Raw genomic sequence first — 14283 nt, forward strand, 5'->3', positions numbered from 1 at the left:
CTTCCTGTGCCTTCCTGGTGCTCAGCACACAGCCACGGGAGAAGACAGAAGCAAACACAGTTCCTTGGGTTTTCTGGGAATTTTTTTCCTTCCACAATACAGCAGGAAAGGCAAAAGGAAAGAGTTTTCCAGCAGCAGATATTTGGAGGGTTTGGGATTTTTGAACTTTATATAGACAACACAGCCCTAGGGCAGACAGTGTAGGCTAGGTCTCTGTTCAACGCAGGGGTAAAAGAAAAATCAGTGACTCGATGGCCACGCGAAGCTTGCAATTTCCTGTTGCCTGGGCACCCACCTTGAGTGCAAGCTGCACCTCACACCAGAGGCAGGGCTCAGGCACCCTGAGTCTGTGGGTCCCTACCTCCTCCCAGGGTGGTCCTCAGGGTGTCCGTCCACAGAGCTTTCCCTGAAAATGCCTCCCTGACACCCCCCCGCCCTGGTGGAACAGTGGAGAAAAACAGCCTGGCCCACCCACTGACCCACACTGCTGTGGTGCCCACCTTCAGTCCCAGCAGGTGCCTGGGACCTGGCGCCTGCCAGTTCCTCTACTTAGAGCTCCCTGAGAGACCCTGCTTAGGTAACACCCTGGACCCCAGTAGACTCCCCCACAGGTCTTGCTCTCAGGCTCTTGCCCATGTGCTGCCTGGGCATGTGCTGGACAGCTCCCATGGGTGCTCGCCAGGCACCCTGCTCTCCTCTCTTGGATCTGGGAGGACTGAGCTCTTCTATCCTTCTCTCTGTTTTGTTGAGCTGCCTCCCCTGTGTTCCTCCCAAAGCTGACCTCCCGTCAGGGCTGTCCCAGAGAGGGCCACCTTGGCAAGCATAAACTGGACACAGGTCAGAGACAGAGCTACAAGGACACTGAACAAGTTTCCTGTGAGAGGGACACAGTCATGGGTTGGAGACTCTGGCATCTGGTGTCACCAGGACAAGGAAATACCCTATGAAAGGCTCCCAATAAATGTTCATGCCCAGGTCAGGAGCCTGGTCAAGGAAGGGCTAGAGATCATGGCCACTGTCCAGATGCCCCCTCAGAACCAAACCAGGGGAAACTCGTGACGGCCATGTTCTTTAATAAGCGCATTCCCTAGCACTTCTGAAAGCTGCCGGCTGGTTTAGAAGTTAAACTATATCTACCGACACCTGGGCATCCGTCCCTCATCCTGGTCCATGATAGGTGAATCTGGGTGTCCAGAAAAGGCCTTCCATGTACAGGCCGTCCAGAGCAGCTCAGCCATTACAGCCAAAGCCTGGCATCAGCCCAGGGCCCAGTGGGGTGGGCAAGCAAACCAAGGTTCTGCTAGACAGTGGGACACTTGGTGCCAAAAGGAACCAGCTGCCCACAGGTGCAAGAAGGTGGGGGCAAAGTTGGAGTGCTGAGAAGCAGCCGGACACAGAGCTTCAGAGCAGCAGTGCCACCCTTAGGGATGGGACACAGAGCAGAATCACTGCTCAGGGTGAGGAAGGAGGGTGCTGGCCACTCAGGCTCCACCTGCACACTTCCTTGCCACTTCTGTGCTGAATCCTATTCATGTTGAAGCCTTAACCCACAGGACTCAGATGGAACTACTTGAAGACAGTCTTTAAAGTGGTGATTAAGTTAAAATGGGTCCTTAGGGGAGACCCTAACCAACGTGATTGGTGTCCTTCTAAGAGGAGGACATCAGGAAACATAGGGATGACCCTGTGATGACACAAGGAGAAGATGTCCATTACAAACCAAGGAGAGGGACCTCAGGAGAAACCCATACTGCTGGCACCTTGGTTTTAGACTTCCAGCCTCAACCTGTGAGGGAATGAACATCTCTTATTTTAGCCACCCTGTGGTATTTGCTATTGAATAAGATAGGATAGTTACGGGATTCCAGTTCTTTTATTTTAATGTAAAGGCCACTCCATAAAGTTAACCTGTAGAAACATTCCAGCCAACTCCTTCATCCTGGGGAGATGGGAATAGGAGGCAGGTCAGACCTGAGTTAAGGCTACAGCCTCAAGAGCTAACCGACAGCCTTTTCCAATGTCTGTGTAGCATGGATTTTGACCATTGCCTCTACCCAGAAGCCATAGAAGCCCCTAGACTAGTACATGAAAGTGGCAATCTGCTGAGGTCCTCTCTCAGCTTGTGGGAATTCTGTGTCTTTTGTTCTCACTTAAATAAATCCTATTCTTTTATGCTCACTCCTCTTCATCTGTGAATTTCATTCTTTGAATTCAAAAGACAAGGACCAAGAAAGAAATTGGCAGTGAGCTTCTAGGGTTTGCCATTAAGAGCTGCAACATACCACTCCACAGTAGTGGAGAAGAATCTGGTTTTGCCAGCTGAGACCCTTGAAGCATCCCCTGCTGTATTAGCTCTAAGGCTAAAATGGACTTTCTCAACTGCAGAGGACTGCAGTTTATGCAGACCTCACCCCCCAGCAGAAGCAGAGAAGTGAGTTTTGTCCCAAACTCAGGTTGAGCAGATACATCCAACACTTAATGCACCCTCAATGAGTGGTTCTTGAATCCAGACTCGACTGAAATGGAAGAGCTAAGAAGATTCTCTGTCACTGCTTTGCGTGTATTTACTATGTTTAAAGATTCTATGGCAGTTTTGCAGTGGAGCATTCCTATAGCCCCAGAATCTGGAGGTTGAGGCAAGAAGATTGCAAGTTTGAGGCTAGCCTGGGAAACCGTCACATCCACAGCCCAGCTGTGCCAGTGAAAAGTTTTGGGAAAGCCGAATAAAGTACCCAGAGACGGCCCGGGAGCCGTGATCGCTGGGGAAAGCTGACAGGAGACCAGTCTGCTCCAGGGAGAGTCCATGGCCACAGGCTAGGTCAGCAGCTCCTCCACCCATCACTGCACCTTCTCCCCAGGGCATTTAGTCCAGTGGTGTCAGCCTGGATGAGGGACACGAGCTTTTCCCCAGTGCCCCCTTCTGCACCCATGGCCACTCAGAGAGGGTCTCACGTTCGGCTGCAGAAGCAGTGACATCATCAGCACGAGCTTGCTGAGCTTGCTAGGACGTCGAGGAGCAGCGCCCTGGCCTCCATGCAGGAAAGTGGCTTTCTACAGATAACCCCCTCTGCCCTGGCGCCCAGGGTGCAGGAGAGAAAGCCAGCGTCCTCCAGTGCATCTGAACTCACCAGCCCAGGTGTTTTACTGTCCCCCTTTGCTTTAGGGATGATAAAGAACAACTTAGCAAGATCCTATCTCAAAATAAAGAGGCTGGTTGTGGTGGCATATGCCTGTAACCCCAGTGGCTCAGGAGGCTGAGGCAGGAGGATCACGAGTTCAAAGCCAGCCTCTGCAAAAGCGAGACGCTAAGCAACTCAGTGACACCCTGTCTCTAAATAAAATACAAAATAGGACTGGGGATGTGGCTCAGTGGTCAGTGTCCCGAGTTCAATCCCAGGTACCCAAAATAAAATAAAATAAAGGGATGTTCCTTGGTGATGAAGACTTGCCTAGAACGAGCGAGGTCCTGGGTTCAACCCCGGACAACAATTTAAAAAAATTTTTTTCAAAGAAGAAAATAAATAAGTCCTAAGGCAGTTTCAAGCGCCCTTCCCGGCGGCCGGCCTGCGGAGCCTTTATCCTTCCGATGGAGAACTCGGAGCAGGCACTACGCCCTCACACTCGGGGCTGGAAACAGAACTGCCACCTGCCTCCCCAGGGCTTCCGGGGCCAGCTCGCCGCGCCCGCCGCTACCGCCCCCGACCTTCCCACGCAGCGCCACGCCGGAGCCACGCCCCCGAGCGAGTGTCGGCCTATCCGCGCCCTATCGCCCAGGAGCCCCGCCCTGCCTCGCCTCTGACTTAACACAACCCACGGGCCTCCCAAGTTCCGCCCCTGAGATCCCGGAGTACCCTCGGCCTCCACCTTGGCCTTTCCCGCGCCGCCGAGCTCCGCCCCCGGCTCGGCCCTCGACCTATCCCGCTCAGTGCCTCTCACGAGCCCCGCCCCCAATCCCTTACTAGCCTATCCCGCGCCGCGCCGTGCCCTAGCCACGCCACGCCCTCGCCCGGCGGTTGGCGCGCGGCTGTGACGTCGGGGTCAGCGCGTGGCGCGCGCGGCGGTCGGCGTCCTGTGGCCCCGCGGCCATGCCCAAGCGGGGCTGCCCCTTCGCGGACGCCGCCCCGCTGCAGCTCAAAGTCCGCGTGGGCCGAAAGGAGCTGAGCCACGGCGTGTGCGCCGAGCGCTACTCTCGGGAGATTTTCGGTGAGTGCGGGCGGCCGCGGCTTCCCATTGGCCTGGCCCGGGCAGCGGTCCCGGGACCCTCCCGCCCAGAGCAGAGGGAGCCGGAGCGGGCGGGCAGCGCCGGTAGGGGGCAGCGGACACGCGAGTGACCCAGTGCACGCCCTCCTTCCCCCAGCCTGCCCCCGCCCCGTTCAGCGCCAAGCCAAGCCGGGACATGTCTGTCCCTCGAGGACGCGAGGGCCGGGAGGGATGGAGGTGGCACCGATGCACGAGCACGGGCACGGGGAGCAGGGATGGTCTCGGGAGGCTCAGAGTCGAGGCCGAGTCCTGGAGGGTGAGCTAGCCAGGAGGGGAAGAGGCCAGGGCCCTGGAAACAGCGCGGCAGGCGTTCTGGGTATGTGAGGGCAGTGGAGGCGTGAGAGGCCGCCTCCTGCAGAATGCCAGGCAGGTTCGTGTTACTGAGCATCACTTTGGCGAGCCTGACTTCTGGGGCAGATGCAGAGTGGAATTTACTTTACCCTGGTGGTTGTAGACACAAAGTTTATACTCACATTGGCAGTCAGAAAACATCTTGGCGTGAGTTTGAGGGTTGCTGCTTGTGCCTTTAGGGTGTGCAGAAGAAGCCTGTGTTTGGAAAAAAAACAAAGATCCCTTTCAAGGCCCTGGTTCTCCTCCTATGTGTGCAGTTCTGTGCCCTCTCCCTGGTCAGGGCTGCCACCTGAAATGCTTTCGAGGCCACACAGGTGATGAAACCAGTGAAGCCAGAGACTGGCTGGACTTGAAGCATGTGCCCTTAACAACTAGAAACAGAAGAATTAAGTAGAATTGGAAGCCAAGTCATCTCCCTCTCTACATCCTCTCTTGAGATTCCTATTTTGGCCTGTTGGCAGGAGCTTGTTCCTCCTCGCTGGGTCAGGAGGGGTGCTGTGCTCTGTAGTGTGGGCAGGACTGACATGCAGATCGAAGTCACATGGGATGAGTTCCAGGCCACATCAAGCACCTTAACCTCCACTTCAGATGGACCAGGAACCCTGTCCTCAGCATGTGACCCCCCCCACCCCTTCCCACATTCTCACACAAATATAGGCGGAAGCACCCAGTTGGGCTGGCATTAGCCACTCCATTTGAGTTCCCACAGCCATTATTTGCATCTGGCATCTCCACCGGGGCCACGCTGGGCAAATTTTTCTGGGGACTGGCAGGTTGGCATTTGATTTGTAAGGCTGCCTGGATACCTTTGTGTAGCAGTGGAAAGCCACTGCCCTGTGCACTGAGAAGTCACTCCAGCTCTTAGGCGTGAGTAGGTATTCAAGACCTGTAGAAGGTTCTGGGGTCCCTTGATCAGGAGTTGTCTGCTGTCCTGTCTTTTTTAGTTGTAGATGGATATATATTTTTATTTATTTATTTTTATGTGGTGCTGCGGATCAAACCCATGGCCTTGACATGGGAGACAAGCACTCCACCACTGAGCCACAACCCCAGCCCATGGTGCCCTGTTTTGCTGGCCTCTCTGGAGGTGATGGGGATGTGCCCAGGCTTGCAGGCTCAGCTGAGCCTCTGGTTTCCCCCTACCTCCTTGGGGGCACCTTTTTGAAGAGTAGTGTTCAAGGGTGCAGAACTTCTGCATGAAACAGGCCACCTTGAGGATGGGAGTACAGGGGAGGAGAGAGGAAAGGGACACAAGCCCCATGAAGGAGGCCAGCTGTGGTTGCTGAGAATGAGCAGACCAATAGGAGGAGGACCTGTGTGGGACACAGGTGGGACTGTAGTGATGCTGGCTGCCGAGCCAGGGGAGACAGAGGAGGCCTTGCCTTTCCAGGGAGCAGCGTGAGCCAGGGTAACAGGGGACAGGCACAAAGAACTCCCTGTGCCATCCTGATAGGTCATAAGATGGCTGTTGAGGGCTTCATGGCTGCACAGTGTAAATTTGAGGAATGGTCTGTCTTCCCCAGAGAAGACCAAGCAACTCCTTTTCCACGGGGCCCAGGCCTGCAGGAACTATGTGTGGGGTGAAGGCTGTGCCATCGTCCACCTGCCAGAGTCCCCAAAGCCCGGCCCTACAGGTGCACCTCGAGCTGTAAGGGGGCAGATGCTGATTGGACCAGATGGCCGACTGATCAGGAGCCGAGCCCAGGCCCCTGAGGCTGGTGAGTGGCTGCCAGTGGCACTTCCTGTCTGTGGTGCTGCAGGTGGGCAGTGCAAGATAGTCAGCTCAGATGCTTTTCCTGCCTCACAAGCAGGAGTCCGACCCAGAGTCTGATACACAGGGCAAGTGGCAGAAGTTCGGAAGGATTCTGCAGGGAGATCTGATTATCAGGCCAGGAAAGGAGTAGGACTCACCTGGCCTCCTGCCTGCTTGGCAATGCCCTTCTCTGTTCTGTGGAGGTGGGAATGTCTGGGGTGCAGTGCTCAGACAGAGTCCCAGGCCCACCTGGAGTCTGTTCAGGGGGTCAGAGAGGGGTCCAGGACCCTTGGTTAAGTAGCGGGCCACACCTTGCAACACAGGAACACACCAGGTTCTGATAAAGCAGTCAGCAAGAAGTCCTGTGCTCAGTAGCAGGTGATGCAGCAGTAGGCGGACCTGCAGTCTCGTGCAGGGAGCACTGTGGATCTTTAGTAGAATGGGATCTGGGCACTGGGCTCAGCTGGAGGGTTTCTAAGGGATCCAGTGCCAGAGTGGGGCAGACTGGGTCAGTTGCAGGGAAGAGAGGTGAGCCCACAGCCCCTGCGCTCTTCCACTCCCCTTCCAGGCTGACAGCATGCTGTTTCTTTTCCTCACAGACCTGTCGGGGGCCACAGCCATCGCCTGTTCCTCATGTGTGCGAGCTGCTGATGGGAAGGTGGTCTGCAGCCAGTGCGAGCGGGCCCTGTGTGGGCAGTGTGTGCGCACTTGCTGGGGCTGTGGTGCAGTGGCCTGTGCCCTGTGTGGCCTTGTGGAGTAAGTGCTTTGGTCCATGGTGCTGCTAGAACCATGGTCACCATGCTCAGGGTGTGCCCACAGGGTAGTGGACAGGTCCTCTGTAGGTGCCATCTACCATCACCTAGCAGGACAGGACATGATGACAATAAATGCCTTGTATAGCTTTATTTTTTTTTTCTGAACACTTAGTAGTTCTTTCTCAAGGAAATCCAGATTCACCAGTGGTCAGTTCTCTCTGTGGCCTCCTTTCTTCAACAGCTTTGTGTCTTGGTCTTCTCAGCTCCACACTTCCTCATAGATTTGCTTCCTGCGTTGTGTGCTGATGTTTGAGGAACACCTGATGCATGGCAGCAGGTGCATGCTGCATGTGTGTTTGCCAGGTTATTAGCTCTTTAAGCAGGAAATGGGAAGTTGGCTTAGTCCGCTGTGTGTGAGTGCATGCTGCTGCAGCTGGCTGGCTCTGGTATCCACAAGGTGCCAGGAGGCTGTTCCCACCCCAGCAGCTATGCCTATCCACTTGTCCTGCCCCTTCAAAAGACAAGTTCCCCCAGACATGCAAGTAGCTCTGAAGATCCAAACAAGCTCAGGTCCAGCGGTTTAAGGCTGTGTAAAACTGAAAACCACATGTCAGAGGGCATCTTTCCCTTGAGGTGCTCTTCAGTTGGGGAGACCTGGATGGCCCTGGAGGGGTGCTCTAGGGAGAAGTCCCAGGCCCCATGGCCAGGTGGGAGTCCAGAGACATGCAGCATTCAGTTTGGGAACTAGTGTTAGGCTAGTCCTGAAGCGGGTGCTCCTCCTGTGGTTTCCCAGCCTGATTTGGGTCTTTTTCCTACTGACAGTAAACTGAAAGGGCAGTGTCTTTGTAGCCCTTCCCTGCGGGTCCGCAGGAGTCTCCACCCTGTTACCAGTGAATGACCTGCCCCAGGTCACTACCTGGAAGTCATGTCCCCAGGCTTGGATGCCAGGCCTACCCCACCCCTTGCTGCTTCTGCCAAACATGGCCCTGGATTCCCATTCAGGACAAGCAGCTGCAAGAGTGGCAGAAAACAAGGGCTTCTCTAATGTGGTTCTGATGTAACTGAAATGCAGCTCAGCTGGCCGTCACCCACCTACCCGGTGGCCCTGCTTGGCCCCTACCTGCTCCGTTGCCTCAGGCTTACAGGCTGGCTGCTGGCGCTGTGTTGACTGCTGGCCTCTGGCGCCACTGGCAGATGGTCTGAGCACCAGGTAGCCGTCAGCGCTGGCTTTGCTGACGCGTTTTAGACGGCATGTCCTTACTTGCATCTTGGTTAGCACATTGTTCCTGTGTGTCCTTTGCGTGTTCCTCCCAATCAGTGTCTCCTATGACTGACTGGCTCCCCTTAAAAGTCTCGTTCATTAGGAGAGAGCGCTGTTCCATGTGCTTCTGATGGGAGCCGTTGTGTTTTGTGAATTCTGACAGGATGTCGGCGGAGTTCTGGGGAGAGCGTGTCCTGTGTGAAACCCAGCTGGGCTTCTCAGCCTGTGTCACTCCAGCTGGCGCTGGGTTGTGGCTTAGGCAGACTTACCCTCATATTCTAGAGGCTGGAAGTCCAAGATCAGGGTGCCTGCAAGGTGGGCTCCTTCCGAGGCTGTCGGGAGAATCCATTGCAGGCCCCTTGGGGCATCTGGTGGCCGTGGCCGTGGCCGCACTGGGCTTTCCTTATGGATGCCTATCTCCATGTGCCTTGATGTCCTCCTCTTCTGTGTCTTTCTCCTTGTGTTACATTCTCTGAAGGCCCCCATTGCTCTCCTATGGGGGGACCTCATTTTGACTGATTGCATCTGCTCTGCAGCTGGGAACAGGGGAAGGATGTGAGCCAGTTCCTGAAGACAGTGTGCCTGCATGCTGGGCCACCCCTGGGTGGGGGGTGTCCCAAACAGGCGCTGCAATGTCACTGCCACATGAGCCTGTTCCAAAGGTCTTATGCTTCTGTCCTGGGTTAGGACGGCAGGGGACAGGGAGGCATAGCCCAGGCCCTAACACAGCTCTCCTCTCTCCCCTACCCCCCGCCCCGGTGGCGGTGCAGCTGCAGTGGCGTCTGGGAGAAGGCCCTGTGCACCAGCTGCGCCATGTTTGAAGCCTGAGGCTCCTGTGGACGGCACACACATCCGTGCTGAAGAGGGCAGGAGTGGCTTGTGTGTTGCATTTTGTACCCTGATGACAGAATCAAATAAACCCCTTTATATTTGCATGTGAGGACTCCTGTCATAGCCATCTGAGGGTGAAGCATGGGGTCTGCCCAGGCTGGGGGCATAACAGGTGGGCAGCAGCTGCCTCCTACAGCCTTGCATCAGAAGCTCCTACTCATCACCAACCTGGCGCAGGGACCCAGAGCCCAGAGTCTGATTGAGTGGTTTCCAGTGTACAGTGTCACCTCATGCTGGTGTCCCTCCCAAACTGGCCCCTGAAATACCTTGTCACATGCATGGCCAGGGCCCCAGGCGGTGTGACAGGCCCTGCCCTCCAGGAGCTCTCTCCAGCAGAGGAGGCATCCCTAGCAGTGCTGGGGGTGGCAGTCCTTGCCCCGTTTTGAGCAGGCATAGTTGCACAGGGCCAGGTGGGGCTGGGCGTGGAGGGTGGGGCTGGGCATGGAGGATGGAGCAGGGCTAGAGTCGTACAGGAAGGCCATGGGTGCTGGTCCTTGTGAATCCAAGGACCTGAGTTGGTAAGGTGGATCACAGTGACACTGTGAAGCCCTGGGCTGGGCTGAGGCAGGGTGGGACTGTGCTGGGAGACCCTTCACTTCTATGGGCACTGGGATGTGCTGGCCAGGGTTCAGGGGCAAGTGACACTGAGGAAGGCTGGTGGTGAGCAGGTGACAGCTAGAGCCTGGAATGGGACTTGGGGCTGGAGCAGCAAGCGGGCTGCTGTGGCAGTGCCAGGTGGCAGAGGGGCCCACAGAGGGTTGGCAGCCTCTCCCTGGACATGGAACACGCTGAGGCTGTTAGCCAGGTGCTGGCTGTCCGTGTTGAGGGTGACCTCCTGCCACAGAGGCCCAGGGCCTCGCTGCCATGGCTTCTGTTGCTGCCTCGCCCCACGGCCCAGCTCTTTGCAGGCCTTGTTGGTTCTCCCTTCTGCATCCTCCAGCCTGTCTACCCGGGCCCCAAGGCATGCCATGGCAGCCATTCTGCCTCCCTCTCCACTCAGGATGGCCGCACAGCCCCGCCACTGCAGGCCGTCCCAGGACTGCAGCTGGCCCATCGCTCCTCCGCCCAGCCCCTGGAGTGGGCCTCGGATGTTCCCCCTTGGAACCCTCACTTCCTCTGCTTGGGCTCTTCCTGTGGGCACCTGTAAGGCTTGCTCTCATTTCTCTCAGGTTTGGGCTCAGAGAAGCCTCCAGTGTCTAGTTCACAGCTCCCTTCCATCATTCCCTCAGCCCCCCAGCTCTCCCCGCTGGACATGACATGTGTACACCTATCAACTCTTCCTGCTGCAAGGGGTAGGACCTGCATGAAATGGCACCTGGCAGCTTGGTAGTGAGTGTCTGTCTGGTGTCCAGCTATGGTGGAGCCACAGGGATTGGCCTTCTGACAACTCACAGAGAAGACAAAATGCCAGATGTGGCACAGCAGCCAACACAGGAGAGTGACCCCAAAGAGCAGGGAACAAATGTACAGAGCCGGCCGCCACCTGGGATGGCACATGGAGAACTCAGCGGCCTGAATCGAGACAGCTGAGGGTCGGCCAGGGCCTCTGGAGTTTGCACACTTAAGTGGAGATCACCTGGAGCATCCTCTCAAGGCCCTTTTCATACATGAGAGAGTCAGGAAGAGAGAGAAGCCTCGTCCTCGTGGGGCACCAACTCAAGGTTGGAAGGCCATGTTCACCTGGAGCAACTGCCCTGTGGAACCCATCTCACCAGGCCAGACCTGGGTGATACTCCACTGCGTCCAGAACAGAACTCCAGAGTGAAGAGGCTTTGTTTCAGTCCAACTTCCAGTGGAATGAAGTCTAGTACCTGGTGTCCATGGAAGAAAACATGCCCAGAAGCAGGACAGCAGTACCCATAGGTCCATCGCCAGCCAGGGGGACACTGGACTCCACCCCAGACAAGGGTGCTGGCTGCTCATTGCGCCCTCCTATTCAGAAAGCAGAGGAAGTTGGGGCTCGCGGAGGCGGGTGAGGGCAGCGCAGCCCAGGTGCCTCACTAGGCGACAGGTGGGGAGCAGGGTGGACACCGCAGAAGAGACTGCGAGCCTGTAGGGCGCTGCAGAGCCTCAGAAGAGCAGGGTTTGGCTGAGTGGAGTCCTGGGGCAGCCTGGGGGCTGGAATTGGGGTGGGAGTGGACAGCTGCTAGAAGAAAAAGTGGCTATAAAATGTCCCCATTTGACAGAATCATAAACCCACTGATGCAAGAAGCCTGACGTGGCCCCGAGGAAAATGCTACACACGTCATGAGCCAATTCCCTGAAACCAACAGAAAAGGAAACTCTTCAGCAGCCAGAGAAAAAAGACACTCTATGCTGGGAGGATAAAGATGAGAACAGCAGCAGAGGATCGTCGGAGACCAAGCAGGCACAGTGGGACAACACAGTAGGATAGCACCGTGACCGCGCTTCAGGCAGCCTCAAGTCCCCTGTGCTGTGCCCCAGGAGCAGACCATGGGGACCTGGAGAGCCAGTCTGCACTGAAGACACCTTGGGTGGGTCGGTCCCAGGCTTCCCTGTGCCACCCCACAGAGCTGCCTGACGAGGACCAGAACCACCAGCCCAGTGAACCTCTTTCTTTTGTGACTTACCCATACTGTGGTTTTGTCCCTAGCAACAAAATGGACAAACTCATTGAAAATTTTTGACAAAAATGAAAGAGAAATGCTTTTCAGACAGGCAGGGGCTGTAGAAGAATGACAGGAATGTCAAAGAAGCTTTCAGACAGGAGGAAATTGTACCAGGGGGAAAGCAGGCCTATGTGAAGAGCCTGGCGGTCAGGGTGGTGGACACGGTAGGCTTCCAGGCTGTTTTAAGATCTCTGGGAAGGACAACCAGCCATGTGGCGAGAATGCCAAAGACCCAGCGCAAAGGCCACACGAGAACATGGGCAAAGGAGTTGAGTAGACCCTTCTCTGTAGAAGAGTCACCAGTGGCTGTCAGCAGAGGGTCCAGCCCTACTGACCCCAGGAAATGCCACACCTGTACTGCACACCTTCAGTATGGCCTTCATCCAGTGAGGAGCCCGTGCCCTGATGAGGGAGTTCTGATATCGCTGCCACACATGAACCTGAAAAATTCTGCTGCGTCTAGTAAAGCCAGCCAGACAGAAACTGCACGACCCGCCTTGAGGCCCTGAGCAGTGGGACTAGCAGCAGCAGAAAGCAGACGCCACGGACAGGGCAGTGGGAGGTGCTGCTTGAGGGCCCAGTGTCGATTGGTGGAGACAGAAGCTTCCAGAGGAGACAGCAGTTTCTGCTCAACAGCTTCCTGTACTTGATGCCATTAACTGCAGGTTATAATGTAAAATTTGTATCTTTAGCACAACAAAAATAATTTTTCAAAAAGCATTTGTTCAAACAAAAATGTATTTGGGATTTTATGGTAAATGCACACAACATTTATGATGACAATACTAAGGCACTAAGGCCAAGAAAGAAGTGGGAGTGCCCTGTTGGAGGTTCCCAGGGGCTGTGCGTGAGGGCCCAGGCACAGGCAGACACCTTGAACAGCAGGCCCGGCCTCGCCCACAGCCTGCAGCTGCGCTTTCTTGGTGTTGGGCAGACCCGTGTTCTACGGCAGCACGGTGTCCTGGAGTGAGATGCTGTTGCTGAGAAAGCCCAGAGAAGTAGGCCGGTAAAGACCAGAAAATGGGGTGATAAGGAAGTCATCCCAAAGGCAGAAAAGGAGAGAAGGGACCGAGAACAGACGGTGCAGGAGTAGCAGGGTGGCATGTTTGAGCTCACCATCACCCACGTTAAATGTGAAAGTCCAAATGAGAACCTCAGCTACACAGGGCAGAGGCCATTGGGCCTGTTTTTTGTTGTGTTGTTTTTTAACAAAAAAGAAAAACCTAAGCTGGGAGCAGTGGCACACACCTGTAATCCCAAATACTCAAGAGGCTGAGGGAGGAGGACCATGGTTGAGGCCAGCCTGGGTCTTTTAACAAAACCCTGTCTCAAAACTAAAAGGGCTGGGGATGTAGACAAGGGGTGGAGTGCTCTCCCCGCCTATGTGAGGCCTGGGCTCAACCCACAGAGCTGTCTTGATGGTCTAGAAGAAAACCGCTTGAGTGTCAAAGAACCAAGTTGGAAGCCAGAGGGTGGGATGAGCATCTGCCGTTGGGCAGATTTCATGGTGGTGGCATCCCAGGGAAGTACAGGCCCAGCCCTTAGCACACCCAGCACATCCTGTCACCAGGGCAGGCCCAGCCTTTAGCCACACCTGCTGACACATGGAAGTTCCAGGTGCTAAGACCACTCCTGTTATCTTCCTGTCCCTCTGAGCCTGCCTTGTGCTGGGCACAGGGAACCCAGCAAGGACAGCTGCTTCCTCCTGGCAGAATCTGAGTCTCCCTGGCTGGACCCTGCTGTGCAGCAGCCTCCTGTGTGGCCACATAACCCTGCCCCTCTCATCTGCCTTGCACTCTAGGTCTGCGCTGCCCCTTGTGAGGCCACCTGTGCCTTCTAGGAATTTCCCAAAACGTTCAGCTCCTTGCAACCCCCCCACACTGCTTCCCCCATTCCTCTGCCACAGACGGCAAGGAAGGTCAGGTGGGCTCTGGGCTCTATCCCTGCCTTTGTTCCTTTAGGGCTTTGCCTGCCTGTGACAGGGACACAAAACAGGCCTATTCTGAGTAGCAGTGTCCCCAGGGGCTCTTGTGGAAGGAGCAGCCCTGGCTGCAGCTGCCCCCTTTCCATATCACATGAGCCATGGTGGTTGGGTTTTGCACAGTGTGAGGGTGGCACGTGGCTGCTGTGCTTTGGTTTCATTGCTGCTCATGTGCAGATGTGCAACCCGGCCCTCCAGATGCAGTGTCCTCCCGCAGAGTAGCTGAGTTCTTACTGGTGTGGCTTGAAACTCAGCCTGGTGGAACCAGACCCTGGACCACCCAGAGAACTTGGGCTGCTCCAGACATGGCTCTGTTTGGCTACCAGAGGTCCGCACTGTCACCCCCATCCCACCCCCAGTGAAGGTGGAACAGCCAGCCCTTCTCAGAGAGGGGCCAGCTG

General features: G+C 55.9%; 1 protein-coding gene across 1 annotated transcript; it reads left to right on the forward strand.

Moving 5' to 3' along the window:
- The first annotated feature begins 4032 nt into the window (after positions 1-4032).
- Positions 4033-9315, forward strand: Siva1 (SIVA1 apoptosis inducing factor). The gene is made up of 4 exons (XM_046453109.2): positions 4033-4203; positions 6135-6329; positions 6964-7120; positions 9151-9315. The coding sequence occupies exons 1-4, from the start codon at positions 4086-4088 to the stop codon at positions 9206-9208; spliced, it is 528 nt and encodes a 175-aa protein (XP_046309065.1). The 5' UTR covers positions 4033-4085; the 3' UTR covers positions 9209-9315.
- Positions 9316-14283: the final 4968 nt, after the last annotated feature.

Source organism: Marmota monax, unplaced genomic scaffold, assembly GCF_021218885.2.
Source record: "Marmota monax isolate L192 unplaced genomic scaffold, Marmota_monax_Labrador192_F-V1.1 WCK01_AAM20220418_F8-fsc00190, whole genome shotgun sequence".
In the NCBI taxonomy this organism is placed as follows: domain Eukaryota; kingdom Metazoa; phylum Chordata; class Mammalia; order Rodentia; family Sciuridae; genus Marmota; species Marmota monax.

Excerpts from the sequence above, each read along its gene's own strand:
- Siva1 (XM_046453109.2), top strand. The coding sequence starts at position 4,086 with ATGCCCAAGCGGGGCTGCCCCTTCGCGGACGCCGCCCCGCTGCAGCTC. Across the intron at positions 4,204-6,134 it reads CTACTCTCGGGAGATTTTCG|AGAAGACCAAGCAACTCCTT; the intron begins GTGAGTGCGGGC and ends TGTCTTCCCCAG. Across the intron at positions 6,330-6,963 it reads AGCCCAGGCCCCTGAGGCTG|ACCTGTCGGGGGCCACAGCC; the intron begins GTGAGTGGCTGC and ends TTTTCCTCACAG.